This window comes from Colletotrichum phormii (assembly GCF_030913505.1).
Source record: "Colletotrichum phormii strain CBS 102054 chromosome Unknown BDP81scaffold_3, whole genome shotgun sequence".
Lineage (NCBI taxonomy): Eukaryota > Fungi > Ascomycota > Sordariomycetes > Glomerellales > Glomerellaceae > Colletotrichum > Colletotrichum phormii.
Genome location: NW_026851445.1, coordinates 1,211,176 through 1,236,963, shown reverse-complemented (window position 1 = coordinate 1,236,963; position 25,788 = coordinate 1,211,176). Strand labels below are relative to the sequence as shown.

The following is a 25,788-nucleotide window of genomic DNA, read 5'->3' as shown; positions in this document are numbered from 1 at the left end:
TTCCGGATGAGACGTCACTGTTGTGTTGCCTGAATTTCGGCCCCTCCAACACCCCTCCTCCGCAGCTCCGTGCTGAGGGTAACTTCAACTTCGCTTTCGCAACAGTGAAACCCGACGCTTTCCCTGGATCAGAACCGGCCTCTTTCATTCTTCTCGCCGCCAGTCCATTTCCTTCATCACCCGATCAAACCAGCGGCCAACAGCTCCTGCCTGTGCACCAGGAACAAGATTCCATCATGTAAGCCTTGCTGCTTTGTCGGGACTTGACACGTTCTCCGCTGACTGCTCTCCCCTCCAACAGGCGCATCACACTTAGCATAACGAACCCCGAGGTCGAGGACCAGGATCTCTTAACCCTCGAGATCTTTCCTGACATGCCCATGTCCACACTCCGCGAAGCTATTCAAGCCGAGACCAACATCGCACCCACTTCCCAACACCTCTACCACAACGGTCGCTTGATCCAAGATGATACTCAGACGATGGAACAGCTGCAGATTGCCGACGGCGAGATGTTGGCGCTACACGTGAGGGACATGCAAGGAACCACTGGTTTGCCGGATCAGGGCAGAAGGGCACCGCAGCAGCAGCGCCGGCGACCAGGAGGACAGGATCCAGAGCTCATTCGCCTCCAGATCCTGGGCGACCCAAACCTACGTGCAGAAGCCACCCGCCAGCAGCCCCAGCTTGCCGCCGTGCTCGATGATCCCCAGAGATTCGCCCAACTTTTCAACCAGAGCTACGACCGTGAGCAGCGAGACCGCGAAGAGCGCCAGAGGCAGATTGCACGCCTGAACGAGGATCCTTTCGATGTCGAAGCTCAGCAGAAAATTGAAGAGATGATCCGTCAAGAGAGAGTTATGGAAAACCTCCAAAATGCCATGGAGCACAACCCTGAAGGTATGGCAGACAACCCAACGCGTAACGAGTGCGGGCCTAAAGGCTAACACTACATAGTATTCGGACGAGTACACATGCTATATGTTGACGTCGAGGTGAACGGCCATAGAGTAAAGGCGTTGGTCGATTCTGGAGCACAGGCAACCATCATGTCCCCTTCATGTGCCGAAGCCTGCGGCATCATGAGGCTCGTCGACAAACGGTTTGCGGGCGTGGCTCGTGGTGTGGGCACAGCTAACATCATCGGACGCGTACACTCTGCCCAGATCAAGGTCGGCACCATGTTCCTGCCTTGCAGTTTCACCGTCATGGAGGGCAAACAGGTCGAGCTTCTCCTTGGCCTCGACATGCTTAAGCGCTACCAAGCCAGCATTGATTTAGCCAAGGACAAGCTAATCATTCAGGGCGAGGAAGTGTCGTTCTTGGGTGAAGCGGAGATTCCCAAGGAGAGTGAGGAGGCTCTGGAGGAAGAACCCAGACTGCCTGGCCCAGCTGGGACGACCATCGGTCAGCGCTCTGGTGTTGTCAGTGGTCCCGAAGGCGCTGCTGCTGCCGTGCCGACGCAGCAAACCCTTCCACAGGGTCGTCCAGCACCCCAGCAGCAGCCTGCGACGCCAACTTTCCCGGAAGAGCACATCAACCAGCTGATGGCTCTGGGTTTCCCACGTGAAGCCGCGATCAATGCTTTGCAAGCCACAGGTGGCAATGTCGAGTTCGCTGCTGGTCTCTTATTCGGGGCATAGACTGGATTAGGGGCGTATCGGAAATTCTTTGGTTGCAATGGGCCTGCATGGTCGGACCGCACGGTTATGGGACATCTAGGGATGGGGAGGAGGGATGACTTGGAGTCGTCGTATCATGCATGCTCAGCTCGACATGATATGCGTTTAAAGCGTTTTGATAGACACACTCGGTACTTTGAATTTCAGGTTATGCCACCTGAGCCTTTGAAACTTGCCCGTGCTCGTGTGGACCATTACACTTGACAGCATTCGCTGTAGTCCTCTACAGGGTAGTCACAGTACACTCAGCTGAATTCCAATACGTCTAGTCGCAATTACGAAATATATGCCTTTTTCGATAAATGTGATATTAGCCCCAAGTAAAGACAACTTTTATGTACCAAAACCTTGCAAGAACAATATACAACCGGCCAGTTTACTACCGGATCTTGTACACGCAGGGCTTCAGGATACCCGTCTCATCGACCCTGTCTTCCTCCGTCTCCCACACGAACCTCTTTTGCTTCTCCTTCTTCTCCACGTAGCCGGCCGCCTTGGCCGCGGCAAGACCCTTGCCCTTTGTAGGCACGGCGCCCTTGATGAAGTGCATCTTGACAAACATCTTGTTGGAGAGGTCCACGGCGCCCTTGTTGCCCTCGCCCTGGCCCGCCAAGACGAAGCCGCGCTTCCTCAGCGCCTCGACAAAAGCGGAGACGTCCGTCTCGCCGCGCTTGTCCTCGTGGCCGTCGACCTCGACGGCGAGAGCCGTGCGGACCTCCTCCGTTTCCTCGGGTTCCATTGTCTTCTTGCCTGCGGCAGCAGCTGCAGCGGCCTTTTTGCGGTTGCCGACGCTGTGCGAGACGACGGCGTTCTTGCGGGACACGGGGCCGAAGCGGGACTTGATCTCGGCGATCCAGAGCTCGCCTTTCCAGTGGAGGATGCGGTAGGCCTCCTCGATGAAGTCGAGCCAGTTCGTGCCCATGAGGGCGAGGCAGAAGATGGCGACGTCGACCGAATCGTTTTCGAGGGGGAGGCTGGCGATGTCGGCCTTTGTGACGTGTTTCGCGGGGGAGTGGAGGTCGTAGCTCATGATTTGGAGCTTGAGCTTTTTGGATTCGGGCTCGAGGGTCGAGGCGAGGCGGGCGTCGCCGCAGCCCAGGTCGGCGATGTAGCACGTCCCGTCGGTGCGGGGCAGAGGTTGAGGGCCGTTGGCGGCCGGTGGTGCGCCGCCGGTGCGTCCTCCTCCCCGGCCGCCGGCGTTGGGGAAGCGGCCTTTGGCGCGGAGCTTGATGTCGCGGATGTAGCCGTCGACGGGGTTCGCGGGCCAGACCTCGACCTGGCGGCGGAAGCCTTCGTGGTACTCGGAGAACATCTCGGGCGAGTCCTCGAAGAGCTGGTAGGCCTGGGCCGAGGGGCGGGTGTAGAGCGTCTCGTTGAGGTGGCGGAAGCGGGCCGAGACGAGCTTCTGGCGCATGGAGCGCTGGAGAGGGGTGAGCTTGGCGGCGGCGGGCGGGACGGGGGGCACGGAGGCGGCGATGGCGGCCGCGGCGTCCCTGTTCTTCTTCTTCTCTTCCTTGGCTTGCTTGTTGTCTGTCGAGGCGGCCTTTGGTGTCTTTGACGGCGTCTCTGCTGCTGCTGGTGTGGCTGGTTCTTCTTCGTTGGTGGACTTTTCCTTTCGCTGCTTCTTTTCCTTCTTGTCGGATCTGGGCGTCTCTTGCACCTTCTCTCCTCCATCGCTCTTCCTTTCCTTCTTCTCCTTCTTCTGCTTCTTGCTCGGCTTGGGCGTCTCGGCCTCAGCCTCATCCGCATCGTCACCACCGTGATCAGCCTCAGCGGTCGCAGGAGGAGCTTCCTCCCTCTTTTCTCCAAACACGCGAGGGTTCACCAGGACGGAGTTTGCGCCCGAGCTAGGGGCCTTCTTCTCCTTCTTCTCCTGCTTGTTGGCTCTCTTGCGCTTCTTGCTCTCCTTGGCGGGGTTGCTGGCCTTCTTCACCTGGGTCTCGGTTTTGAGACCCTCGGCCGCGACGGACCATCCTGGGACGGCGAACATGTTTGGATTACCAAGATAGATGTTCTAGATGACCGAATTATGTGGCGGTCTTGTCGCGCCTAGGAGAACAGAAGGATGTGGTGGTGAACGAGTTTGTTGCTTGAAGCTCATGCGCATCTCATGGCTCACTTTCATGGCTTATCGACGTTGGAATTTTTTTTTCTTTCCCCAGAGGTCGCTTATCGCACCCCTGCTGCGCCTTGATCGACGCCAGGATGAGCCGAGTTAGATGGGTGGACCGTGCGCCCATCTCTGTTTCCTCTGCTTCCTTTCCCACAGTTGCATCCCGTCTTCGACTTTCCTTCCCATCTACTAATAACCTGTATACTTCATCCAAATTTCCAAGAAGATTTATTCGTATCATTTAGTACAACAGAGCAGTTCTCCGCAATTTCTTCGCTTTTGCTTAACATTCTAGTCCCGTTGTCGGTCGACATCCTTGCTCTGACTGCCAGTGTGGAAGTATAGTTTCAACGGTCGTCACCACAGCGGAACAATCATCAAAGTCGATCCAACGGCGCCGGCTGGTATTCCTAGACCTTATTCCTGTCTATGAGAAAGACCCGCAAACGCGGCATTTTGCGCAGCCCGGCACTCCGTCTTGTTCATGTCGACCCGAAGGAACTACAGCCAGTCGAATGCGGAACACGCTATTGGCGAGCTAGGCCGTTGATGACCTCGACCTAAGCCCAACACACCAGAAACCCCTGGAAATGTTTCTACACTTCGCAGCTGGCCGTGTGAGTGATGGCCTGATTTGCGGACTCGAGAGTTCAGACTGGTCTCCAGGAGCCACGAATCCGCGTTTATTACTATCCATGCCAACACGACTTGGGAACCTCGTCTGACTTGCAGTTCTGGGCAACGCTGCCGGGGCCACATTGACTAGTAATCAAGCTGCATACTGTTGCGGCTGCAACAAGCTCGAAAGCAGTGCTGATTGGAACAATAGAGGGAAAAAAAAAAGCAAGTACATCGGACCGGCGATTTGTCTGCTGCACGTAGCCTTCATCGACGTCAACGAGAAACGGTTTACGAGTCGTCACCGAGAGGCGCTGCAAGATAGTCCAATCACTTCAGACAGCATTCACTCCTTCCCGGATCCGGCCGCATGCAACTCAGAAGACGAAAACAACTTGCCCGGTTCGTAGGGTGTATTTTGGCGCCGGGTTTCAATACCTCCGAGTCGCGGACGGAGTATGATCCAAGAAGTAAGCCATTGGTCGCATGATACATACGTCGTCTTGGTGAAACGGGATGTACATTGCAATTCTCGATTCCCAGGTCAGACGTCAGTAACTTTCATCAGGCTTCTCGCGCTCCCATTCCAAGACGATTTCGCGGGGGACACTCCTCTCCACAGCCATATCCGTCTGTCTGTCAAGTGACTAGACCTGTAAGTACAGGAATACCACCTGCTAAAATATCAATGGGAGGACCTCCGCCATCAGACCTCTTTTGCCCGATGGAGGAAGGCTCCGACACTTGGAACCCGACTGGCATGCGGATAATTAACCAGTTTCTCGGCATAGGTCGATTCAATACAGAAGCACCGATCTTTGGCCCGAAAACATGGGTACGGCGTATTGCCCGGTTCAACGGAAGGCTGCCAGTGGACGCTTTGCTACATTCGGTGCGAAAGAGAGACGAAGTGGGGAGAAACGGTGTGGCAGGTCAAAGGACCTTAGTTGTTCGAGTGCAGAGAACCGTCTTTCAGATCACTCTCTTTCCAAGAGCCCAGCTGGAGATGTCTGAAAGACTTTAATGCGAATAACGAGCTTCCAGAGAGACCTTCGAATGCTACAGTCAGCTTCCTGAAAAGTTGGTTGCGACACAAGTCCCAAGTTGACCGCCGAGGCGCAAGACTGAATGTCTGTTCTGATTGTTGAAGCGAGGAGCGTCCAGCGAAGTACCGACCCCAAGTCCACAGACAACTCGCGAATCAAACTATCAAAAGCACCCAGGGACGTACTTCAGGAGGACCGAAAGCTGTTGCCCTTCCGGTTGGTGCTATGCAGACCTTGAGCCGGACTTTGCGGCTGCGAGAAGGCAAGTTGCATATCTGACCTGCAGCAACCGTTGTTGCGGGCTTCGACTGAGATCAGATAGAGTAAACAAACGTCTGGGGAAATCTGCCAAGGTGCGGTGTGTTCCTGCGCGTATCGAGGGGCACCGGGAGTGTACAAGGCCATCGACGATATAGGGAGCTGGATGTGACCTGTTCGTTCAGGAGAGCATGGGCGAAGGTGGCTCGCGGTGATCAGCACGCCTCCTTTCGTTCAACAATGCGCGACGTTTGTGTTGCACCGTATGCCAGTCAACGATGCTGCGACCAGTGATCGGTCACACCATCCAGCAGGTCGGAAACGCGACGATTGGCCCCCGACTTGGATCTTGGATGTATTGGAAAGCACCCTCGGACGGGGGAATGTTGCCGGAATCCTTCAGCAACACATTATTTCCGACGCCTTGTTCTCCCGTCCAGTGCGTCCCGGCGAAATGCTCGCAGCAAGCAGATATGGACCCTGACGATGCTTGGATGATAAGTGCGGATAGTTGGGCAGGGAACATGACATACGCCCGAACACTTGGCCCATCCTTCTGCCACGCGTGCCGTTGTTCTCAACGCTTGTGCACGACGATATGGATTATCAGGTCATGCCCCTCCATTTGCAAGTAACAAGAACGAGACGGCTTCTATACAAACCCCGACCTCGCAGAAAAGCCAAGGGGGGAAAACCCCTTAGTTTCCCGCTCGGCACATGGTAATTCGGCTCAAAGCAAGTGGATCTATCCCGCCTGGACAGAGACGCCACCGGCGCGTTGCCGTCGGCGGTGGCCGAGAACCTATCAAGATGCCACTTCAACAATGACCACCTCCAGACCTGGCTGAGGGCCAACATCAGAACTACGGACGGACGGTTCGTGAATCTCAACGATGACGGGCGCTCAGGAAGACCGATCCCGAGCCAGAGACTTCGCGCAAGGCCTCAACGAATTCCGCATGCTGTCGACCGTTTTTTCTCCCCACCAGATCACCGCTTGGTCATTGCTTACCTTAGGGCAGAGGATTTGTGAGGGGCAGAAGAAGGCTGGCAGGCTGGGCAACCCTGTCGGGAAGTGAGTCCAGACCACTCAAACCTCGGACGAAAATCAGATTCGGCATCTACATCTCTTGCCCCCATGTCGTCTGCGAGAGACTGCGAGTCTGCGACTCAGGCGGGCTGTCTCATTCGGACGGCATGTCACGTTGATACCTGGTCACGCAGCCTAATGGTTCGTGCCGTCGTCCACTGTCCACAAAATCCGTACCTACGGTCCTACGGACTGCCCTGGGCACGCCCTGTCGACCTTGGCCTGACACCCGGGAATGCGAGGACAAAGTTTGTTGGATGAGGCCGTTGGATTTTTTCAGCTTGGCGGCTCCCCTATCCAAGCTCTTACGGTTCCCAATCTCCGTGCGCAATTACATCTGTACAGATTAGCTCATCGGAATATCCGGATGGGTTGTCACCAAGGGGAAGAAGAAAAGCCACGCGAGGCGCGAGGAGGCTCGGTGCCGTGGGTGCCTCGAATGCCTTCCCGGAATCCCGCGCAGGTCTTGGCTCCCCCGAGTTTCCTCTACTTTTCTCATTCTTTCAGCCTCAGCACACCCACTTACCTCGACTGAGCCCAACCGGCAGAGATCAGTCAGAACCTTCTTAGGCCAGGGATGTTGGTACTTGGTATCCGTACTCCGTAGAGTCTTGGTCTACCGGCACCTACACTACCGACAGACTACAACCGTATATGTAGGCCGACTGCCTGAGCGACGAAGGCACGTTAGCTGGCCTTACCTTAATTAGTGCCGCGCGCTATATCCACCGATGGGCTGTCATCCGGGACACGACAGACCCCTGGGCCCTGGAAGGCTGGAAGAGGGTAGAGACCAGAGGTGTCCGCACAAAGTACCTGGCCGTCGCCGCCCGCCGCCGTCGGCCCCTCTTCCAGTAGTAACCGAGGGGACCCTAAGGCCTAAACGGTCTAAGTCTAGGCGGCCCAGCAGCAGTGCAGCAGCGCATCATCCTAGCGCGGAACCTTGGCCAGAATCATGACGGAGCTTCGAAGCTACACCATCTTAACTACTACCTACCGCCCTGCGCCCCCCCGATGTGGCAGTTTGATTCCCTTCTGGCGCCGCGGGGAGAATGGAATTGCGAAAGAAGCAAGCAATCTTGTCCCGCGGCAGGTTGCTCTGCCCGAGGACAAGGTATCCCGTACGAGGTACAGATGTTCTGTCTGTGCTGAGGTGTTTACCTTGCAGGTTATTTATCGAGTTGGTGCCAGTGTCTTAGCACCAGCAACAGGGGATATCCAGTACCCAGATGGAACCCGACCTTGAACCAAAAGAACCAAAGGAACCAAGTAGCAAGCAAGCAAGCCCAGCCAGCGGGAAGATCCAATGTGGGTGTGCTGCGCTGTGTTGCAATGCTGTGCGGCGTCCGCAAGCCACCGTAATGTTTCCTCCCTTCCCGTCATCTTGCCGCACCACCAACATGATCCACGAATAACTCAAGGGTACCCCCGTCCCCTTCATTGCTGTGGCTGGCTCACTAGCTGCGCCTTTCTTCTCTTGTGCTTCCCCCCCATCCCATCCCATCCCCTCGAATAATACATCCAAGTCCCGGGAGCGATCCCATACAAACTGTTGGTGCGTTTTTTTATGTTTCTCTCTCTCGTCACAATAGCAGCAGGAGAGACATTGGCGGCTTCCATGACCCCCTGTCCCCGCGCCTACCAGAGAGAGGCACAGAGTCAGCGTGAGAGTGAGAGTGAGAATGAGAGTAAGAGAGAGTGTGTGAAGAGAGAGAGAGAGAGGGAGAGAGAGGCACAGAACTAGACCGCTGACCGCTAAGGCGAGAATGGGGAACAAGATAAGAGAGTGTTCGGAGTACGTCTTGTCTCTATCGTGTGTCTCCTGAGCTGCCTCGCTCTCTCCTTCTCCTCCTCCTCTCTCTCTCTCTCTCTCTCTCTCTCCCTCTCTCTCTCTCTCTCTCTCTCTCTCTCTCTCTCTCTCTCTCTGTCTCTGTCTCTCACTCTCGATGCACCTGGGTACTCACCAGTCACGACAATAAGGTACACTACTAAACCGTGACTACTTCATAGGTGCCGGCTTCCATCCTCGTCGTCCTTTTATCAACCCCGGTCACCCCGATCTCCTCTTAGTCCAGAGAGAAGGTACTTGCTGCTTGGCGGCTCCCCCGTTGTTTGTGGCCCATCTGTTCTCCCCACGCTGGCCTGCTCTAGCCTCGAATCAGATACCCTAACTCAAGGCACAATACATTGCCTTGGGACCTCTACTGGTTTCCTAGTCTATCCTTCCTTGTCTAGGGTGGGCAAGTGCCTCTCTCTCTCTCTGTCTCCCACTCTCTCTCTTTCTATGGATACCTAATCCTCGTTCCTCGTGTCATGTCGTGTCGTGTCGTGAGCAAGAGACAAACACTTCCTCCGCTCTCTCTCTCTCTCTCCCAACTGCTGCAGACATCCCTACCCTTCCTTCATCCCCGTCCTACCCCACGAGTCCATGCATCTTGTCTAACCCATGACAACCCATTCGCCGAAGACAAAGTAGCACCGGCCTGTTTCACTTCCTTCCACCATCTATGGCTGCTTAAAACTCATCTACATCCTTGATGCCCCATACCTGCGTCCTTTTGATTCTCTCCTTCGATCCGAGTGCCGCGCACAAGAAACGGGAATTATCCACAGTGTCTCGTTGCGCTGCCGCTAGACTTTTCAACAACACACCCAGACGCTTGGTGGCTAAGAAGAGAGTACTGTAGTCTTTCACATACTCGACAGCGGGTCAAGCCTCGGAACTTGGCTTGTCTCGTAACCATTCTTGTTAGCTTCACGATACCTACCTAGGACTACACGAATTTCAGAGAAGAGCCCTCCCATCTGCGGGAACGAGACATTCGCTATATCACCGCGCCGCAGAAATACAAACTACTACTAGACAATGCAGCCTGTCTTCGTCAACATACTCATGGATTAAGAGCCGCGTCGCAACTCCCGATCTTACTCGCAGCGCACTAGCATCTACTAGGATGGATTCCGCCGACGTGGTCATCGAGGACGACAAGCCACCGTCCAAGACCTCGGAGAACAACAACAATAACGACGACAATGAGAATGAAGACGCGAACCGCAAGAAAGAAAAGGCTAACGTGCGGAAAAGGACGAAAACCGGCTGTCTCAGTATGTTCCATGTGTTGAACCCCCAACTTTGACCCTTGACCTCCTCCCACCTCCTTTCCTCCTGCCTCCCCTTCCTCACGTTGACATTAGGTCTCGAAGTCTGACTTGACTCCAAAGCATGTCGCAAACGTCGCATAAAATGCGATGAGGGCCGGCCCATCTGTAACAACTGCATCAAGTCAAAGAGGCACTGCGAGGGGTACAATCAGCGTGTCATTTTCAAAGAACCCATCGCCGGGTTCAATCTCAATGGCAGCTACGGTCCTATCATCTATCCTCCCGAGGCGCCAAATCAGTCATTCGACCAACTGCCCAACCCGCCGCCCAAGTCCATCAACGGTCCTCCTTTGGCACCGATTGCGCCTAAGCCGCCGCAGCATCTAGATTTCCAGGGCCAACCGATGTTTCCGTATGGTCAAGGCTTCCCCGGTCAACACCAAAACCAGGCCCCTCCTCCTGGTGCTTTCGACTTCAATCAGTTCCCGTATGGCGAGCAACACATGCACTCAAGCTCTTCCATCATCTCACCAGCCAGTCAATTTCAGGCGCAATTTGGTGGTCAGCAGAGCAACTTGGTCAGCCCCAACACAGATAGTGGCGCGTTTGTCCACAGTCCGACAGAACCATGGAGACATCAGCCGGCGAGAGCTCAGGCGCGGGTGGAAGAGATGGATGTGTATCCCAGTGCCAATGCCGCTCCTCAGATGGATCATCCTCTGGAGGATGCAGACTTCCAGTACCCATGCCCGGACGACGACGCCTCCATGCCCGACTCCGAGGACGCATTCGAAGATCTCATGGGCGAAGAGAGCGCGTACGGCCAACTGGTGCAGAGCCGGAACGATGGACCTTGGGATGGATTCGGAACTAAGATGAGGTCCTTCTCGGCTTTTGCTGACGAAACGATTCTCACATCGTACATACCCACGCCCAACAATTCGCCACTCAACGATGAGCGAACTGCTGCTTTGTTTTGGCACTTCATCAACGTCACAGGGCCAAGCATGTCGCTATACGAGCGGCATCCTTTCGACCACTCAAAGTTGACAAACAATGCCTCTGTGCCTAAAGCAGGACACAACATCTGGACCTGTGAGATGATGGGATTCTGCGGTTCTGGCTATTCCACCTTTGACTAACTCTTGATCAGACACGTTTCCCATTATATCGTTTACACATCCTGCCCTCCTGCAGGCCATGCTTGCATTGGGCGCGTTACAAATCGCCAAGCTGCAACAAATACCGCCGACGGCGGCCATGAAGCATTATCACCTCGCCATCCGCAGGATCGCAAAGAATCTACGGAGTCCTAAGAGGAGAACTTCGCCAGCAACACTGGCCGCCTCCCTCTTGCTCGGGTACTTTGAGGTCTGGAACTCGGATCACACAAAGTGGTGCAACCATCTCTTTGGATCCAGGCTCTTGATTAGGGAGATACCCTTTAGGCAAATGACAAAGAACATTCTGCCGCTGAAACGGGTGAGGAGGGCGCTGTTCCAGGAGAGCCAGAATCAGCCAATGGACCCGTTCTACATGGGCCACGACAACACACATATGATGAGCCACGATCTCGACGATCTCGATCTCGGCTTCCTCAGCAAGATCACCAACCAGCACGTCTCGTACGAGGACGACGAGCCGTCTCCACACTACTACACGGATCGCGATATCGAGCACTACGAACATCTGAGAGATTTGTACTGGTGGTACTGCAAGATGGATGTGTACCAGAGCATGTTGGGCGGAGGGAAACCTTTGTAAGCTTCATAAGAATTGGCCACTAATGTAGTCGAAATGGTTGGTTGGCTTACACGCATAAACAGCATGGATTACCAGCACTGGACGCAATGTCCGCCACGAGCGCCTATGGGCCGACTTGAGGCCATGTGAGTCCACCCATATCGCAGTGTGTAAGGCACGACTTGGCTGACAAACAGTAGATACGGAACGTACGACCACCTCATGCTGTTGCTCGGGCGCCTGTGCAGCTTCGCATCAAAGGATCTCCCGAGGAAAAGGAAATCGTTCAAGGGCTTCGGGCCTCCAGGGGGACCCCCTGGCGGACCTCCCGGTGGACGTCCCGGAGGTCCACCACAAGGAACACCGCAAGGAGGACCACCAGGTGCGGGTGGGCCACCGAGAGGCGGTCAGGGTTGGCCGCCGCCAGGGATGGGGCCGCCGCCGGGAATGGCACCGGGCATGCACGGAGGCGGGCCGCCCGGTGGGATGATGGGAGGAATGCCGGGTGGACCTCCCGGCGGCCACTCGATGGGCATGCCGCCGCCAAACATGATGGGAGGGCTGCCGCCAGGAATGGGGCCGCCGCCGGGAATGGGCCCCGGCGGTCCCGGTGGCTCGCCGCCCATGTTCCCGGGCATGCTTCCCAACCTCGGAAAAGTGACCCTACCAATGGGCTTCAGCCCCCCGCGGGACGATTCCCCACCGCCGCCCGACGCCCAAGACGATCTCGACTCGGACGCAGCCGCCGACGCAGCCATGCGCGAATGGACCTCCCTCCGCGAGGCCTTTGAGATGCTCCGATCCCGCTTCGGCCCCGAATTCCAACCCCTGGGCGCCGAGTACGCCGACCGCAGAGAGTCGCCCTTTGGTCCCACGCTACAGTACCGCACCTTTTCGGTGGCGGGCATCTGGATGAACTACTACATGGGCCTCATCCACCTCTACCGCGCGCATCCCAAGATGCCGCCCGCCGCTATGATCGCCGCGGGGATCCAGGCGCAGCACACGGCCAAGTTCGCCATGGAGATTGGGCGGATCGCGGCCGGGTTGACGGACGATTGCAGCAATGTGCTCGAGATTAGCACCCTCGTCGGCGCAGCGCTGATTGAGAGTTCTTTCTGTCTGTTCGTCAGCGCTATCCAGGTGAGAAGACACCCCTTTCTTGCCACCTTGCTCTCCCTACTTTCCCACGCAAAGCGACATTCCCCGAGTTTCCTTCCACTTGTCGTAGTTACCACGCCTGCTAACACTCACCGCAGTACCAAAGCGACGCCCAGCGCCACTGGATCGTCAGGCGCATGCACGACATCGCCCGCCTCACGGGCTGGCAGTCGGCACGGCAGATCGCCGAGGGCTGCGAGTCCGGGTGGAAGAAAGCGGCGGCCATGGGCCGGGGACCGCCGTACGCGCGTGACCCGAGCCTGCAGACGGTGGTGCCGCCGTCCGTGTGGTCGAACCCGCGGCGGATCGGCGCACGCATCGAGCAGCTCGATAGCGACGACACGGTGCTCGTCGTCGCCAAGTCGGAGAGGGCGTTTTATGCTCTCGGTCTGATTAGCGTGGAAGAGGAGATGGAGAGGCTGGTGATCAAGGATGAGGGATGAGAGGAGGCCGACTCCCGGCGGTGAACTACCTTAAGGACCTTGGATAGCGAGTTTTGTGAGCGTGAGCGTACGCGCGACAGCGGTTGGAGGCGCACCTTAGACAACGTCTTGGAGAGAGGTCATAGTCGTACGTTTTGTAAATACAATATGCCCATTCACAGCGTCACCACCATGGATGAGATTCAGAGAACGAAGCCATCATCACATTGAGTACAATAATGATACACTTCTCGAGGGGGAAATTCGTCTAGACATCAGGTTCCAAAGTTTCGTAATCGGGTGATTTCTGGGTCTCTTGCTTTCTCTCTTTTTTTCGCGCTCTCTCTCCCTCGCCCACCCCTGCTTGAGTTTATTCTTTCTCTTTCCTCGAGTTGCTGAGACCAAGACAAATTACACCCTAGATCATCTTTCAAACACCACGGGGTTTCCCCCTTAGTTCGCAGGAAGCCTCTCCACCACAGCGGCCATCTCCTCGTCTGTGTATATTCTGAAGCCCTTCTCCTTCGTTACGCTTGCGAGCTGGACGTTTTTCGAGTCGAGCTTCTCCTCCATGACCTGCTTGAGCGTCTTGAGCACCAATGTCTCGGCATCCGTAATTGACAGGGACTATGGAGTATGTTAGCACTGTGTCACTTTGGCGCTCCAGGCGGGAGAGAAGGACTCACCTTGTGGTATTCGTTCTGCAACTCAGCCTGCGCACCCTCGGAGCCGGAACCGATGGCCTTGGCGTCGTAGCGGTAAAAGGTACCGCTGGGCTCGGCGTGGAAGAGCTGGGGGCCGTCCTCGTCGTAGCCGGCGATGAGGAGGGCGACGCCAAAGGGGCGGGACATGATGGTCTCCTCGCCCTCGGCGCCCTCGCCGAAGCGGAGGGCGAGGTCGCAGATGGCCTGGGTGCACGACTCGACGCGGAGGGGCTCGTTGTAGTTGAAGGAGTGGGACTGGGACTCGACGCGGGCGTGCTCGACCATGGAGCGGGCGTCGGCCTGGAGGCCGGACATTGCGCAGCCAATGTGGCGGTCAATCTCGACGATTTTCTCGACGGAGGACGTCTCGAGCAGGGTCGAGGTAACGCGCTTCTCGACGCCGAGGACGACGCCCTCTGCGGTGGCGACGCCGATGGCCGTGGAGCCGAGCTTGATTGCCTCGAGGGAGTATTCGACTTGGAAGAGGCGGCCTTCTGGGGAGAAGGTGTTGATTCCTCGGTCTATTGGGTTGGAAGGGGTTTATTTGTTAGACAAGAGAGCTTTCCTGCGAGGGGGGAGGTTCGACAGGGGGAGGGGGGAGAAGCTGGGTTGCTTGGTTTGGGTGATATGGGTGGTTTGGGTGCCTTACCGTATTCAGATCTTGCCATAAACATCTTGGCGGTGTTGTGTGTGTGTAGTTCCTAGAGGGAAATGAGGGGTATTCGGACCGGGAGGTTCAATGGCTTGGGCCGTCGTCGGGTTGAGGTTGTCGTGGTTCGGTGATTGCGTGGATGCTGGGTGGTTTGGATTGAGGTGTGGATGAATGGAGGGGGAGCTTGGAGGAAGGTCCAGGTAACAAACGGTGACGGTGGAAGGCTGAGATGGCAGGCGTGGTTAGGCAAGCACCTAGCCTACGAATACGCAGCCGCACCTTACCACCTGGGTAAGCTTCCAGTGTGCCAGGTTCCCTTTGGGGGGCATGGGGGTGTGGCCCAGCAGCAATTGGAGCCGACAGCGACCGGGCCCCAGGCACGCCTACCTACTGCCCCCCCCCTGTTCTCTGAGTGGAAGCTCTATGATTGGTCATCTTGGTCACTCCCGGGTCCCTCTCCAACACCTGCCGTCACCCCGAACGCTAAACCCGGAATATTCCAGGGGATGTACACCACATCCGGGACCGGGGTCAACAACATGCGAGGATTTTCCGACTAGACGCGCTTGAGATTAATGGCCCTTTACCGCGTTAGAGTACCTGAGTAGCTACCCTAAGGTACCGTACCTACGCAGTGAGCTAGCCTAACCCACACGCGGAGTGTAAGACTGCGACTCCGTGCTAGAGGGGCAGAGAGACAAAGATCACACAACACACAACCAAGCAACGACTTTCCTCCGAAATACCACCAATTCCCCTCTCATTCTACCGCGGCCGAGTCGAAGCCTTTTCAAGGGAACAACCACCAGTCTTCCGCAATTCAGATGCAGTCGGTGACATGTCGTCCGGCACCACCAGGGTCTCAACCCATGAGCGGCGCGCAAACGGCTCAGCCGCCGGCGTCGACCAGGACCGACCCTCACGAACGGCGCGCATGAACGCAGCAGGCGCAGCGGCGAGCGGCACCGGCACCGGCACCGGTAGCGGGCAGACGAGCTTCAAGAGCGAGCGCAGTGAGAGGAGCGATGCGCGACAACGAGAGAGGGAACGAGAGCGAGACCACCACCAGCAGCGCGAGAGAGGGGAGAGGGAGGCTTCACCTGGGGGCAATGCGCACAAGAGATCTGCGTCGGGAAACCCCAGGGCTACGAGCAGGATGCACGACGACAGACGTGTGGAGGAGAGGCGGACGGAGAGGACGTATGTGACGGAGCGCGAGACCATGACACAGCGGACGAGGAGCCCCGTGAGAGGCGGAGGCGACAAGGGGAAGAGCGGCGAGGCCAAGTCGCGGACGGCTGAGACGAAGCCCAAGGAAGCCAAGGTTGACACCCCGCAAGGTGAGTTCTGCGTGGTTCCGTTGATGTTAGAGAGTGTCCGACGTCTGACTGAACGGCATTGCAGCACCCTGGAACCCAGAGGCGACGCTACTACCTCACACATCGGCTCCCCTGGCATGTCGAATATCAATACCGCCGTTGGCAGCACAGGCGCCGCAGCCTCAACAACCGAAACCGCTGAACGAGTTGTCTCTCGAGGCGCAAGAGGCAGTGATGCTGGAGGATCTCCTCTTCGTCTTCATGGGCTACGAGGGACAATACATCCGCTTTGCAAAGACGTACAACCCGCACGAGGAGAGGGACCGGCTGTCGGGGCCCACGTTCAGGATACTGCCGGGCCTGGACCCTAGTCTGCAGGACCTCACGCTGTCGATGCTGAAGATGGCGACGTACTACTCGGCCCTTGAGATGTTCGTCGACGTGCAGAGTAGGGACGAGTTTGGCGCCGTCAATCACGCTCTTTGCGCCTCCATCAGGAAGTTCTTACACGACTACCTCATCATGATTGCGCAGCTGGAGACACAGTTCCTAACCAACGAGACTTTTACCCTCCACGTTTTGAACATTCACACATTACCGACGAGCAAGATGATGTCACATCTATACTCCCTAGCACATGACTTGCTCAAGAGGAATGCGCTCCTAGACGACGATGACGAAGAAGAAAGCGACAGCGCGGACGACTTTGAGAATATCCTCGAGTCGCTGCGGGAGGGTGGCGACCTCGCCCCGGGCTCGGGGAAGAAGATTTGCAAAGGCGGCGTCGTGCTGGGTCTCATTACAAAGAGGCTCGAGTCCATGTCCGGAGACCCGGCTGCACGCGCGTTGCTAACGTCGCTACTGCGCGACGCCAGTAGGCCGTACATGGTGATGCTCAACGAGTGGCTGCACCACGGCAGTATCAACGACGCGCATGCCGAGTTCCTGGTCAAGGAGCAAAAGAGCATTCGGAGAGAACGGCTGGAGCAGGACTACACGGACGAATACTGGGAGCGACGGTACACGATCCGGGAGCACGATATCCCCCCTCAATTAGAAGGTGTCAAGGACAAGGTCTTATTAGCGGGCAAGTACCTCAATGTCGTCAGGGAATGCGGCGGCGTGGACGTGAGCAAGGTCGTCCAGGACGTCCCCACGTCGTTTGACGACAGCCGCTTCCTGGAGAACGTCAACAATGCGTACGCGCACGCCAACGAGTCCCTCATGCAGCTGCTGCTCACGACGCACTCGCTGCCCATGAGGCTGCGGTCGCTGAAGCACTACTTCTTCCTGGACCCGTCCGACTACTTTTCCTACTTCCTCGAGCTCGGCACGTCCGAGCTGCGGAAGCCTGTCAAGTCCGTTAACACCGGCAAGCTGCAGTCCCTGCTCGACCTGGTGCTGCGCCAGCCGGGCAGCGTCGTCTCGCTGGATCCTTTCAAGGAGGACGTCAAGGTGGAGATGAACGAGATCACGCTCGTCAAATCACTGCAGCGTGTCGTCAACATCACGGGTATCGAGCAAGGCGAGACGCTGCAGCCGCTCGCGAACCAGCAGCCTATTGAGAACGACAAGAACGCCATCGGCTTCACGTCCCTCCAGTTGGACTACACCGTCCCCTTCCCCGTCTCCCTTGTCATCAGCCGCAAGACCGTGTGGCGGTACCAGGCGCTATTCCGGTACCTCTTGTCGCTGCGCTATCTCGAGTCCCAGCTCTCGACGACGTGGTACTCGCAGACCTCGGGGCTGACGTGGTCGCACAAGAGCTCCTCGCGCGGCCTTGAGATCTGGAAGCGCCGCGTGTGGACGCTGCGCGCGCGCATGCTCGTCTTTGTGCAGCAGCTGCTATACTTTTGCACGGCCGAGGTCATTGAGCCCAACTGGGCAAAGTTCATGTCCCGGTTGAAAGTTGGCGAGGAAGGCCAAGAGGCCGCGGCGCCGGGGGGCACGACGCCGACGCGGACCGTGGACGAGTTGATGCAGGATCATGTGGATTTCTTGGATACGTGCTTGAAGGAGTGCATGCTCACCAACAGCAAGCTTCTCAGGGTATGCTCTCTCTCTCTTACTGGCAGCCCTTTAATCTCGCGCGTGCGTGAATCAGTCTTCAAGCTTACTTACAAACCTCGGACAGATCCACTCCAAACTCATGCAAACCTGCACAGTCTTTGCCACCTACTCCAACTGGCTCTCCCGCGAGCTGGAAAAAGCCGACCCGGACCTATCCGGCGCCACGCGCCCGCCCAACATGACGGCAGACCAATGGCGCGCTTTCCAGGCCGTTCGAACGCAAAAGCCCTCGTCAGGCCCAGCGGCGGGCACCTCACACAACGATTCAACTTCATCGGCAGGCGGCGGTGTGAGTGCCGCCGAGCAAGAGGCCCGCGTGAGTAACCTCTTTGAGATAATGAAGAAGTGGGAGGGCAATTTCAGCAGGCACCTCCAGATCCTGCTCGACGCGCTGAACCACTACGCCGCGACGGAGACGGTTGTTTTGTTGAGTCTTTGCGCGAGGTTGAGCACGGCGAATCAGGGGACTGAGTATGCGGGGTTGAGGAACGAGGACGATAGTGTTGCGTAAATCACGACGTATACCCCTCCCCCCCTAAAAAGACGTCTTTATGTTTCAAAAAAAAAAAAGAGAGAATCATGGCATGGCGCATGGCTTCGCGGGCGTTTTGGTCGGCATTCAATGGAGTGTCAAGTAGCTGCATTTACCTACATAAAGCTTGAAGGGGTGTGTGTGCGAGAGAGACAGTGAGAGAGAGGGGAGGCCAGCTCATTCGAATGGATGGAGCTCCCCGAGACTTTGACTAGACAGATACCAATGCCATTGACTGGGTGTTTTTCACCTTTTCAGTGCCCAAGTCTATATATCTGTTGACACATTATGCAGACTCTCAGAGTGCGGTTTTCCAAGCTCACTTTCACATCTTGCGCCGTGGCCACGAGTGGTGTGACATTATTTCATTCGTCCAAGTATCATTCAAGAGAAGAGATGTTCCCTTCTCCACAGCTCGCCCATTCTTCTTCATCCGCCAGAATTTCATTTTTTGGGGGGGGGGGTATACAGGTATTATTATACACGACGTTGTTGGTACAGATTGGTACATGTTTCTTTTTTCTTTTTTTTTTTTACAGCAAACACAGCTCGAAACCTTCTCTCTCCCTTCTCATCAATCCTTCTTGATGGCTTCCTTGACGAGCTCGGCCACGCGCTTCTTCTCCACCTCGAGGTCCTTGTCCTGGGTAGCCTTGTTGATGAGCTTCATGACCTCCCCGAGGCCAGTCTTGCCCGCGGCGACGGAATCCTCAACGGCCTTTTGGATGAGGACGCGGACGTCGGCCTCGGTGACGGTGACGACGCCGCTGCTGGCAATGTACTCGGCCATAACCTTGGCCTGGGTGTCCTCCTTGTCGGCGAGGTCGTCGCGACCGGCGGCGCGGAACTGCGTGGCGGCGTCTTGGGTGGCACGCTGGGTCTTGCGGAGGAGGGCGACGAGCTGGGCGTCGGTCGCGATGGGGCTGTCTGTCTTGGCGGCATTGTTGGTGGCGGAGAGGACGGAGCGAAGGACGGAGAGGCGGGGCGCGTCCTTTGCGCGCATGGCGGTCTTGAGGTCGGTCTTGAGGGTGGCTAGGAGCTTGGGTGTGACCGGCGTGGCATCGGAGTAGAGGCGGATCGTCGTCCGGAGGGGGGTGGCCCGGCCCGGCACCATTGGCCGGAGGGCTTGGAAGAGACGGACCGAGTTTCGGCAAGCCATTGTGACTAGAGGGAGGGGGCTTTCGTGTGCCTGAGCTTTGGTGATGGAGGGAGATGAGTGGATGTTTCTCAATTGATTGGTCTTTGTGTCGGTCGTTCAGACAGTCAGGTAGTTGGGTAGCGGTACAATGTCGTCAAGTTTGTCTGCCTCTCAGTTGCAGTCGTACAGAAAAAAAGTTCCATTGCTGGGAGCTCTCAAATGCATAAATGTTCGGCACAGCTTCTCATTGGCTAGCAGTAGTTGGCTGTTCAGGCCAGGTCCACGGCAGCAGGAATATCCCCCGGACCCTCTCCTCTACAGGTGGCGCGAAGTGGCACCAGTGTCTGGGAGTAGCGTCCGTGAGGATGCATTGGCGGGGGGCCCGTTGAATAAAAGTGTTTGACATATTGGACACACTATTGGCAGTAGTTCCCTCGCATTCTACACTTTGAGTCTTTGAGGGTGTCATATTGGCTGAAGATTCCAGATGCCAGATTGACAGGCACATGCCACACGGAGGCCTGGTGGTTCGGATGACACAATCAGCCGCACACATTTATGTATGCGTTCAGGGAAACCTCGTGGGTGTTCCAACTTCCAAGCTCCAAGCCATTGGGGCGCACATAACTAGGGGATACGCGGTTCGTCGATGGCCGTGTTGGTGACAGCTCGCGGATCAGTTGGAGGTTTTGTGAAGTAATGTGAAGCCTATGCAAATCCCGAGGCCCAAATCACCTGATGTGCCGAAGATCAGGGGAGCTGCAGGAAACAAGGGTCGGGGCATCCGCGAAAGCTTCCCGATATCACATCCACGGGGGGCGCCAGGTTCGCAAGTTCCAGCAGCTGCCACCAATGTCGATTCGGCCGGGCTGAGGTCAATCTGCCAGCCAAGCTGAAGGGGGGGTTTGTGCGTCCATCGGATTTACATGCATAGAAACTTTGACCGTTGCATGCTTCATCATCGTGGCAGCTTCAGTTGATGTCCCTGGCATCGCGGCATTCCAGGGGCAGTACCGATATCCGTACTCCGTACGTACCTTACGGAGTACGGATAGTGTACTTTAGTCTCTGCCCCAGCATCTTGCCATCTTCTCGGCCAAGAAGGAATCGTCAGCCGAAATGCCCGTGCCCCCTGATGATGCTAGGGAGGAAGTTTCCGAAGCCGGGGAACCTAGATGGCACAAGGGCTCTGAGTACTCACCGGCGTGGGAACTGGCGTGGATGCCGGCGTCGACGCTGGCGTGGAACTTGTGAAGGCGGCAGCGAGTGCGGAGGCCGCAAATGTGGCATGGCGCCAGGAAAATTATCTCATCTTCAGATGAAAGTGGATTCCGATTCCCTCTTTGTCAAGGACGCAAGAGTCAAGACGCGACTCGAAAGTCCATTCCCTTCCATTGTGACATGGGTTCGATGTGCCCAGCTGTATCGATATCCGTAGTGGTGTTGTAACTTGCGTGTACTCCGTAGGTGTGTGTGTGTGAGAGAGAGAGAGGGAGAGAGAGAGAGAGAGAGAGAGAGAGATTGTGCAGGCTCAATATGACGTGAGTTGTTCATCTGCAGTCCACCTCGGTCCTCACCGAGAACCCGAGGAGACGGTAGCGAGTAAAAACCATGCAGATTGCAGACCTCTTGCGTTCCTGGGCAAGGCCTGGCGTCTTGCCTCCCTCCAATCTAACCCAACATGGAACTTATAAAATAGCAGCAGCGGGTAATAAAGTAGGGAAGTATTCCGCCGAACAAGGACTCGTACGGATAGTCTTCTTGCCTCCCTCTTTGAGCCTTCCAAGTTCCCGTTCGCCTCTTCCACCTCCAAGACGTCCCATTCCGAATCCATCAACGCGGGGAGGTTCCTCGCCATCCTGGCCTTACCTGACCATATGTTCACGCCCGTCAAGTACACAATGTAAAGTACTTACTTACCTTGCCGACCTCGTAAAGTAAGTAGGTACCTTCCTAAACATGGACATGGGCAGCCGCCATCGTCTTTCCCATCTCTTCTTTCCCGCCACCACGAATGAGGCACTTGCCTTAGCTTCCGCCGCTCTCCACATGCGCCTCACTCTCTTTCAACTACAAGTCCATCCCTTTTGCTTTCAACACTCAGACCTTGTTTGCTCAAGGCAAGTACTCTTCCACGTCTGACTTGTATGAAGTGCCATTCATCCCGAGACGAAACCAGCTACATCCTCGCTGATCAACATCACTTATTTTCGTTCTTCCCGCCTTATTTGTGTTGTCGTCTAGTCATCGACAATTGGTTCCTCCGAAGAGACAAAAGCCTTGCGTCTCGTTTCGTACACCACTAGTCTGATCCCACATTGTCGACGATTGCCTTTCGAGATCCAACAAAGACGTGCGTATGGACAAGGCAACTTCATCTGTACTCTCACAATCCCGTCAAACAATCCTTGACAACCACCGCCGAAGAAAAATACAGCAAACAAACACTGCAACAGAGAATTAATCAAATAGGATTGCGAGCTAGACACGGGGTATTTGCTGCCGTCACATCGTCATTATCGTAATTCTTGTCCAAAATGCCCACCAAATCCTCGCTGGGAAACAACGCTCTACGCCGCCACACATCAATCGCTCTAGAAAGCAGCATCGTTATATGGCCTTCTCTACTCGTCTCAACGACGAGGCTTTCGTCCTATACAAACGTACCTTGATGCCCAGAAACGTCAGTATTACTAAGGACTTGGGCGGCTGGATGAGTGGGCAGCCACTTACATTGGAAAATACGCCTGAGCCGAACCTTGATGTTAGCAGACATTTCCACAGAGAAGACGCACTTTGTGGGTGAATGGGAGCTCACCCTGAACGCCGGGTTATCGGCCTCGCTCCTTGCTTGAGCCACCAAGACTTGGAACTCTTGGGATGTCATCCTACAGTGCCACAGTCAGTTGAGATTGATCCGGACTTGGCGTTACGGACTGCAAAGAACGGGAAAAGGAAGTCTCCCTTACCCTCGGAACTCTGTCATGGGATACATCGCCAGAGACGAAAGCATCCTCCTCACGTTTTCTCTGTTAGCCACGCCAATTTGGTGCTGCCTCGGGTCTAATCAAAAATCAGGTCAAAATGCCTGCATTCAGGTTTTGAGGTTTGAATACCATTCGACCAGCCGCAAGTCGGGAGAGGGATCATTTGGGTTTCCACCGAGTCGAACCCAGCACTTTGCATCCAACTTTGCATCTGCATCGGCGCCCTGGGATCCTTGTATGGTTGCATGCTATCCAAATATCGTCTCGACCACCTACGAAGGGCGTGATCTGACGAAGCAAGCCATCAATGGAGGGTTCAGCGTCTTGGGGAGATACGACCTACTTTGAGTCAACGTTCCGTTGTCTGACTGCGCATTAAAGTATATCTCCACCATTTGACACCAGCCGCCTGGTCGAAGTACGCGATGAATGTCTCGAAGATAATCTCGCCATCGGTTTGAGTGGATGCCGCCTGCCATCATCTGGCTATGTACAAGGTCGAAATGGTTCGATGGAAAGGTGAATCTAGGCCAAGTCAGTTGAGCCAGGGGAACTTCAGTCTCCGGCCGAAACTCGCCGGAGAACGTACCTGCTGTTCAGGTCATCGACCTGCAGATTCAGGTTCGTCGGCGTCTGGCTTTCGTCGGGCCAGGTGTGCGGGCAGATATCGATGGCTACTACCTATCGGACAAAATCAGCACTGCTAACGCTACGGCAACCGGAACGGCGAGACGACGAGTTCGTTCCATCCACTCATCATCATGGTATCGATGCAGCAAAGAGAAGGAGTTTCTGCTCGGCCACAGAGCATCAAGTATGCTACACGTAAACAAGGGCAGAAGAGGGAGACGACCGCATGACGCGTTGACGAAGCCGGCTTGCGGGCTTGGTCATCCCAGCACCACCGACAAAACGCGTCAAAGGGATGGATCCCGATTATCGTACAGCCGCGGGAGGGAAAGGACTTGGGAACGTCCAACACATACCTCGCAGTTCTGGTGTTGCTGTGCAACGTCGATAGCCCAGTCGCCGGCTCCGAAGCCGCACTCAAGAATTCGCCGGGGTCTGTTGATGGGTGGGAAAAGGAGGCGATTTTCGAATACTATGGAGAGTACGACATGCATCATTTGCAAGCGTTCAACTTCGTCCTACAGTCGGTTTGAAAAAGACACTCAGCAAGGCAAGGTGTCTTCAGGGGCGACATGTCTCCTACCTCGTCTATCGGCGCGAAGTATGCTCCATTGTCAACTGCGTATCGTTGGTATTCTCTACCTTGATACGCGATGGTTTCCAGGAAGGCGTTATCCAAGGGAACTGTCTGTGGATCACTGGCAGCGGTTTAGCGATCAGAGGAATCCTTCGCGAGAGGAGAAGAGTTCCTGCAATACCTTGCCATATCGACAACCACAATCGAATGATTCTTCTTACGGACAAGTTCGATTAGGATGAGTGTCTTTCGTCCAAAGTCTGCCTTGGGATTCGATATTGGGATGAACAAGAGCCTGTATGTGGTGGTTACGTTGCTCCAGCGAGGCACTGTTCCTAGGTTTCCAGGACGGGACGGAAGACAAGGACTAGTTCTCAAGCACTGCCCACAGACGAAACCCGAAAGTCCGTCAAAGGAGCCATATCCGGATCACAGGGGTATTCACGAAGGCGGCAGTCGTGTCTAATAGACATAAAATTAAACTGCCTACTACGTCGGAGGTGGAGACAACGGTCAAGTCGAAGCGTACTCGACATTGGCCGGCCATTGTTTTCTACACCCCACGACGTCGCTGTCGATCTTGGGTTGGTACACCACGACCTACACTAGAAAAGTTGGGAGCCTGTTCGGTACTCTTTGGTACGCGGTGCGGTGCGAACGAGGCAGTCTTCGGGTGACATGGATATGTCCTCTGCTGTTATTGCTGGCCCCGGACCCCCCCTGTACACACGAAAATTCGAGAATGGAGCCGGCAGACAACCAAGACGTGCTAATCCCAGGCCAGTGAGTGGCATAGGGCGGGTGTAGCAGCGGGTCCCAGCCCATCCTGGCAACTTGGACACCGCTTTTACCAGTTGCCAGATCCATGGATCCCGTTAACCGTAGCCTACCTTCAGAGGCTGTTCCGGAAGCCAGGTAGACGGCTGTCTTCCTGAACGGCCTGGTCGTTGTCTAGCGGGACGCACCATCACAGACCAACATCCCACAAGGCTGCGAAAGGGTTGGATGTGGCTTCTCTGTTTACCCAGGGCGATGAGCTTTTTGAGCTTCTTTGAGCGGCTCACCGCCGCCACCCCGGAGTCGGGCGAACATACCGATGCTTGCTGCTACAATCAGAGCACCCACACCCACGACAAAGCCTAGTGGTGGATGTTGTCTTGAGACCAACTGCATGGCCCGAGTACTGGGCCCAACACACGAATTCCTGCTGTAACCCTCCAGCCAGTGCCCAGGCAATGGGAAGCTCTTCAGCAAACACGGCTCTCCATCCCTTGTTTCCTGATCACCCCCTCCCCCCTACCTCGCCATGAAAAGGAGCATTGCTCAAAGGAGGGGTTACATGGCCGATCCGCTCCCATCGCACGCGGGGCTATAATCAAATTCCGACGGTTCCCATGTCCCAAGGAACCGGTCGTTGGCTTGAACCTGAAGACACAGCAGCTACGGGTGGTGGGAAGTCGAGCTAGAGCAGCGTTGCACAACTCCCGATAGGATACAGAGTCGAACTAGGGATTACGTTGGCGGCACTTCTGCTGTCTCTCGCGATAACCCGTGGTCATCACTTGCTGAGATTTCCCGAGAACACGGACTTGGATCCTTCTCTGTGTCGTTAGGCTCATTGGCGACTTGTACGGCCCGAAAACGAATAGAAGAAGGGAGGCCATGAACACGCAGTTGCGAAGCGATTGCTACCTCGTCCGAGCCAAATCATCTCGTACGACGAGAAGACGGAAAATACAGTCATGCTGCTTTACCTGTCTGGCATTAAGCAGGCTAGGATCATATGCAGCCGGGCAGCGACCAAAGGCGGAGTTCATGGTCTGATCCTCACACACAAAGCAGACAATCATGTGCACTGATGCCAGCAAAGTGAGACCCGCGCCAGGCCCGTATCTCACGACAACGGCCAGAGGGAGGAGACGGGCGCCTCGGACAGAAACATCG

At 55.9% G+C, this 25,788-nt stretch overlaps 6 protein-coding genes across 6 annotated transcripts; 2 read left to right on the top strand and 4 right to left on the bottom strand.

Moving 5' to 3' along the window:
* Positions 1–2,061: 2,061 nt before the first annotated feature.
* Positions 2,062–3,907, bottom strand: BDP81DRAFT_468678 (methyltransferase-domain-containing protein; the record flags this gene model as incomplete). Its single annotated transcript, XM_060594494.1, has 1 exon — positions 2,062–3,907. Exon 1 carries the CDS (start codon positions 3,670–3,672, stop codon positions 2,062–2,064), a length of 1,611 nt encoding a protein of 536 aa, XP_060449757.1. The 5' UTR covers positions 3,673–3,907.
* Positions 3,908–9,761: 5,854 nt separating this feature from the next.
* Positions 9,762–13,256, top strand: BDP81DRAFT_390437 (C6 finger domain-containing protein; the record flags this gene model as incomplete). The annotated part of the gene is made up of 6 exons (XM_060587402.1): positions 9,762–9,912; positions 10,030–11,004; positions 11,063–11,669; positions 11,736–11,798; positions 11,853–12,795; positions 12,912–13,256. The coding sequence occupies 6 exons, from the start codon at positions 9,762–9,764 to the stop codon at positions 13,254–13,256; spliced, it is 3,084 nt and encodes a 1,027-aa protein (XP_060449756.1).
* A 432-nt stretch (positions 13,257–13,688) lies between these two features.
* On the bottom strand, positions 13,689–14,613 carry BDP81DRAFT_390436 (proteasome A-type and B-type; the record flags this gene model as incomplete). The annotated part of the gene is made up of 3 exons (XM_060587401.1): positions 13,689–13,862; positions 13,922–14,460; positions 14,589–14,613. The coding sequence occupies 3 exons, from the start codon at positions 14,611–14,613 to the stop codon at positions 13,689–13,691; spliced, it is 738 nt and encodes a 245-aa protein (XP_060449755.1).
* An 816-nt stretch (positions 14,614–15,429) lies between these two features.
* BDP81DRAFT_390435 (Spc97/Spc98 family protein) lies at positions 15,430–18,491 on the top strand (the record flags this gene model as incomplete). The annotated part of the gene is made up of 3 exons (XM_060587400.1): positions 15,430–15,931; positions 15,996–17,959; positions 18,045–18,491. 3 exons carry the CDS (start codon positions 15,430–15,432, stop codon positions 18,489–18,491), a joined length of 2,913 nt encoding a protein of 970 aa, XP_060449754.1.
* Positions 18,492–18,857: 366 nt separating this feature from the next.
* BDP81DRAFT_128415 (Yqey-like protein-domain-containing protein) lies at positions 18,858–19,783 on the bottom strand. Its single transcript, XM_060581703.1, has one exon. The coding sequence runs from the start codon at positions 19,669–19,671 to the stop codon at positions 19,087–19,089; it is 585 nt and encodes a 194-aa protein (XP_060449753.1). The 5' UTR covers positions 19,672–19,783; the 3' UTR covers positions 18,858–19,086.
* A 2,327-nt stretch (positions 19,784–22,110) lies between these two features.
* Positions 22,111–24,711, bottom strand: BDP81DRAFT_458020 (UMTA methyltransferase; the record flags this gene model as incomplete). The annotated part of the gene is made up of 9 exons (XM_060593358.1): positions 22,111–22,131; positions 22,469–22,538; positions 22,620–22,713; positions 22,767–22,925; positions 22,981–23,162; positions 23,227–23,318; positions 23,624–23,785; positions 23,851–23,951; positions 24,696–24,711. The coding sequence occupies 9 exons, from the start codon at positions 24,709–24,711 to the stop codon at positions 22,111–22,113; spliced, it is 897 nt and encodes a 298-aa protein (XP_060449752.1).
* Between the last annotated feature and the right edge of the window lie 1,077 nt (positions 24,712–25,788).

Bases quoted from the DNA above. Each gene is read 5' to 3' on its own strand.
- BDP81DRAFT_128415 (XM_060581703.1), bottom strand. From the start codon at position 19,671: ATGGCTTGCCGAAACTCGGTCCGTCTCTTCCAAGCCCTCCGGCCAATG.